The 2808-nt window shown below is 56.7% G+C and overlaps 1 protein-coding gene across 1 annotated transcript; it reads left to right on the plus strand.

Moving 5' to 3' along the window:
* Window positions 1-635: 635 nt before the first annotated feature.
* On the plus strand, window positions 636-2584 carry Foxi2 (forkhead box I2). The gene is made up of 2 exons (XM_031384643.1): window positions 636-1247; window positions 1931-2584. The coding sequence occupies exons 1-2, from the start codon at window positions 692-694 to the stop codon at window positions 2365-2367; spliced, it is 993 nt and encodes a 330-aa protein (XP_031240503.1). The 5' UTR covers window positions 636-691; the 3' UTR covers window positions 2368-2584.
* Window positions 2585-2808: the final 224 nt, after the last annotated feature.

Genomic DNA, 2808 nt, shown 5'->3' on the forward strand with positions numbered 1-2808 from the left:
AGCCTTGTTCTTCAGCATCACAATGGAGGGATGGATAGGGGCTGGCACAGCTGCAAGGAAGGCATTTGTTCCTCAGGTTCTTCCGAGGATGCCCAGGAAAGCCTTCACTGCTTGCACTAGGTGCCTCTGGCTGCATGACAAACAAGTCAAGCAAGGGCCCAGACTCTCCCAGCATCTGAAAATCAGGATTCCTTCGGCAGGATTTCTGAAATTTCCCGTGAAGCGCACCAGGAGTCCAGGCAACTCTCTTTCTACACCTCTTCTTGAGGCCCTGTCCTTACACCCAAGGACCTCACTAGGAATTTTTGCCCATGACAATTGCTCTCAATTTGGGGTCTGAGACTTGCAAAAGGGCCAATGCAGAGAGCAGAGTTCCCTAGCTTCGCCTTAGGAGCTGGGATCTGAGAAAATGTTGAGCCTTCATCCTCAGGACCACTGCAGGTCATGACCCAGAGAGACCTATGTACCCTGAGAGAATTCCAGGACTGCTAGTCTGGCTGTCCCAGGGCGGGGCTGAAAACTGACCTGAGGGCGGGGACATGGACTTCACTCCTCCAAGGTGACAAGGGAGGAGACTCACCACCTTGGATATTCTTACCCAGTGCTCCCTCCCCCCCCCCCGCCCCCAATGGCATTTAAAGGACCCAGGTCAGGAGTGTGAGGGCAGACTTGCTAGGTGAATGGAGCGCCCATGAGCTTCGACAAGGAGACACCTGCACCGGCCCTGGCCGGAGGAGAGCTGGACATGGCTGGGTTCTGCGACGGCCTGGGCTCCTGCTCGGTCCCGCACGGCCTGACCCGGGCCATTGCGCATCCCCAGAGCTACGGCCGAACGGATCTGGGCTCTGGCCGGCGCCTGTGGGTGAACTCGGCCGCGCTCAGCCCGGCGCCTTACGCGACAGGACCAGGACCAGCTCCATCCTATGCAGCAGCAGCTCTCGCCATCCCGGGTTCACTCCTCAGCACTTCAGGCGGTCTGGCGGGTACCGACGTCGCGTGGCTGAGCCTGTCTGGACAGCAGGAGCTGCTAAGACTGGTACGGCCGCCCTACTCCTACTCCGCGCTCATCGCCATGGCCATCCAAAGCGCGCCACTGCGCAGGTTGACGCTCAGCCAGATCTACCAGTACGTAGCTGGCAACTTCCCCTTCTACAAGCGCAGCAAGGCTGGCTGGCAGAACTCCATCCGCCATAACCTGTCACTCAATGATTGCTTCAAGAAGGTACCCCGAGATGAGAACGACCCAGGTAAACTGCAGCACATGTGCCCAGTCCAGTATCCTAGACCCTCGCATCTGGCGGGGCGGCTGGGGTGGAAGCGACCCTGAGGGAACCCACTGATGCAAACGAGAGAGCTCCGGTAGGGTGGGGAGGTGGGATGATTCGGGGAGGAGAGATGATTTAGGCAAGGACAGTTTCCTAGATGGCTGCAGAGTTCAGGTCTTAGTTTCCAGTCCTATGCCCCAGGGCTCTCTGTTCACCTGCTTGAGACCTACTTAGAAAGCTAGCCAATGAGCGAGTGGACTTGGGAGTTTAAGGTCTCTGGGCCTCGATATACTTCCCTGTAAAAATGAAAGAAATAGAGCCTACCTTTTAAAAATCTGGGCAGGGTTAATGAGTGATGTGCCTCTGGAAAGCCTTGGACCCTCCCTAGAGACCAGATGTGGTTAGCTTGCCTCCACTGGCTGAGCCCGAATAGTTCAGATTCTCTCGAGCAGTCTCGCCAGCCTCCAACTTGATGTGCTTGGATATTCCCTCCAGGGTCCCCGGCTGGGTCTTTCTGGTGCACCCAAATTCTTGCAGTCTGACTGTGGAAGTCTATTCCCTCCTCAGTGAACCCTCAAGGCTTGGGAGGAGGAGGGCTCAGGACCCTTTGTAGGGACCAGTGGAGTCAATACAGGGTTTTCTGAACTAACTGCCTTCCTCGGCAGGAAAAGGCAATTATTGGACGCTGGACCCAAACTGCGAGAAGATGTTTGACAATGGGAACTTCCGAAGGAAGAGGAGAAGGAGAGGGGAGACTAGCGAGGCCACTTTGCCTGGAGCCAGCAGCCCAGAGGGAGCTGCACTGAAACCCCATGGCTCAGCTCCCCAGGACCCGCAGACATCACCATCCCCGCCTGCACCTGAGGCCTCCACTGCTTGCCTTTCAGGCTTCTCCACAGCCATGGGAGCCCTGGCCGGGGGCTTTGGTATCCTCCCTGATAGTCTGGCCCACGACTTTTCTTTGCGAAGGCCACAAACCACGGCTGCCCACAGTCGTCAGATTCCTAACACCACCTCGGGCTTTGCCCCAGGCCACCAGACAGGGGCTACTGGCTTTAGGGTGGGGCACCTCGTCTATAGTCGGGATGGGACTGAAGTTTGAAGGAAGACTGGAGACTGGCCAGGGGCTCTGTACCAACGCTGAGCTCAGGTTTTGAATCAATCCCTCCTGGGTGCTGCATAGGAAATGGCAGAGCTTCCTGTGTGGACTGGCTGAGGCTCGCTGTGTACCCATCAACCAGGAGGGAATATACCCTCTTCTTAGGCGATTTTTAGGACTCTGCCTATAGATTCAGCTCTGGGATCTCTGACAGAGCGCCTTCTTAAAGAGGTGATAGGTTCCTAAAGAAGCCTGGAGGTCTCTGCTCTCCAGAGATGTCTTGCAGCTGGTGATAGGATGGGAAGAAGCTGGGTTGCAAGAGCATCCAGAGCGTCCTTCTGTCAATGGCTCCCATCTCTGGCCCACCTGTTTCAGGGCAGCAAGGGAATGGGGTAGGGGTGCAGCATGAGGACAGGTGGCTGCCTTCCACCCTCATGAGATTGC

This window comes from Mastomys coucha, unplaced genomic scaffold (genome assembly GCF_008632895.1).
Source record: "Mastomys coucha isolate ucsf_1 unplaced genomic scaffold, UCSF_Mcou_1 pScaffold21, whole genome shotgun sequence".
Lineage (NCBI taxonomy): Eukaryota > Metazoa > Chordata > Mammalia > Rodentia > Muridae > Mastomys > Mastomys coucha.

What these genes read in the sequence shown, in the direction of transcription:
- Foxi2 (XM_031384643.1), top strand. Translation starts at nt 692, where the DNA reads ATGAGCTTCGACAAGGAGACACCTGCACCGGCCCTGGCCGGAGGAGAG. An exon ending in CCGAGATGAGAACGACCCAG is followed by an intron (nt 1,248 to 1,930) that starts GTAAACTGCAGC and finishes CTTCCTCGGCAG; the next exon opens with GAAAAGGCAATTATTGGACG.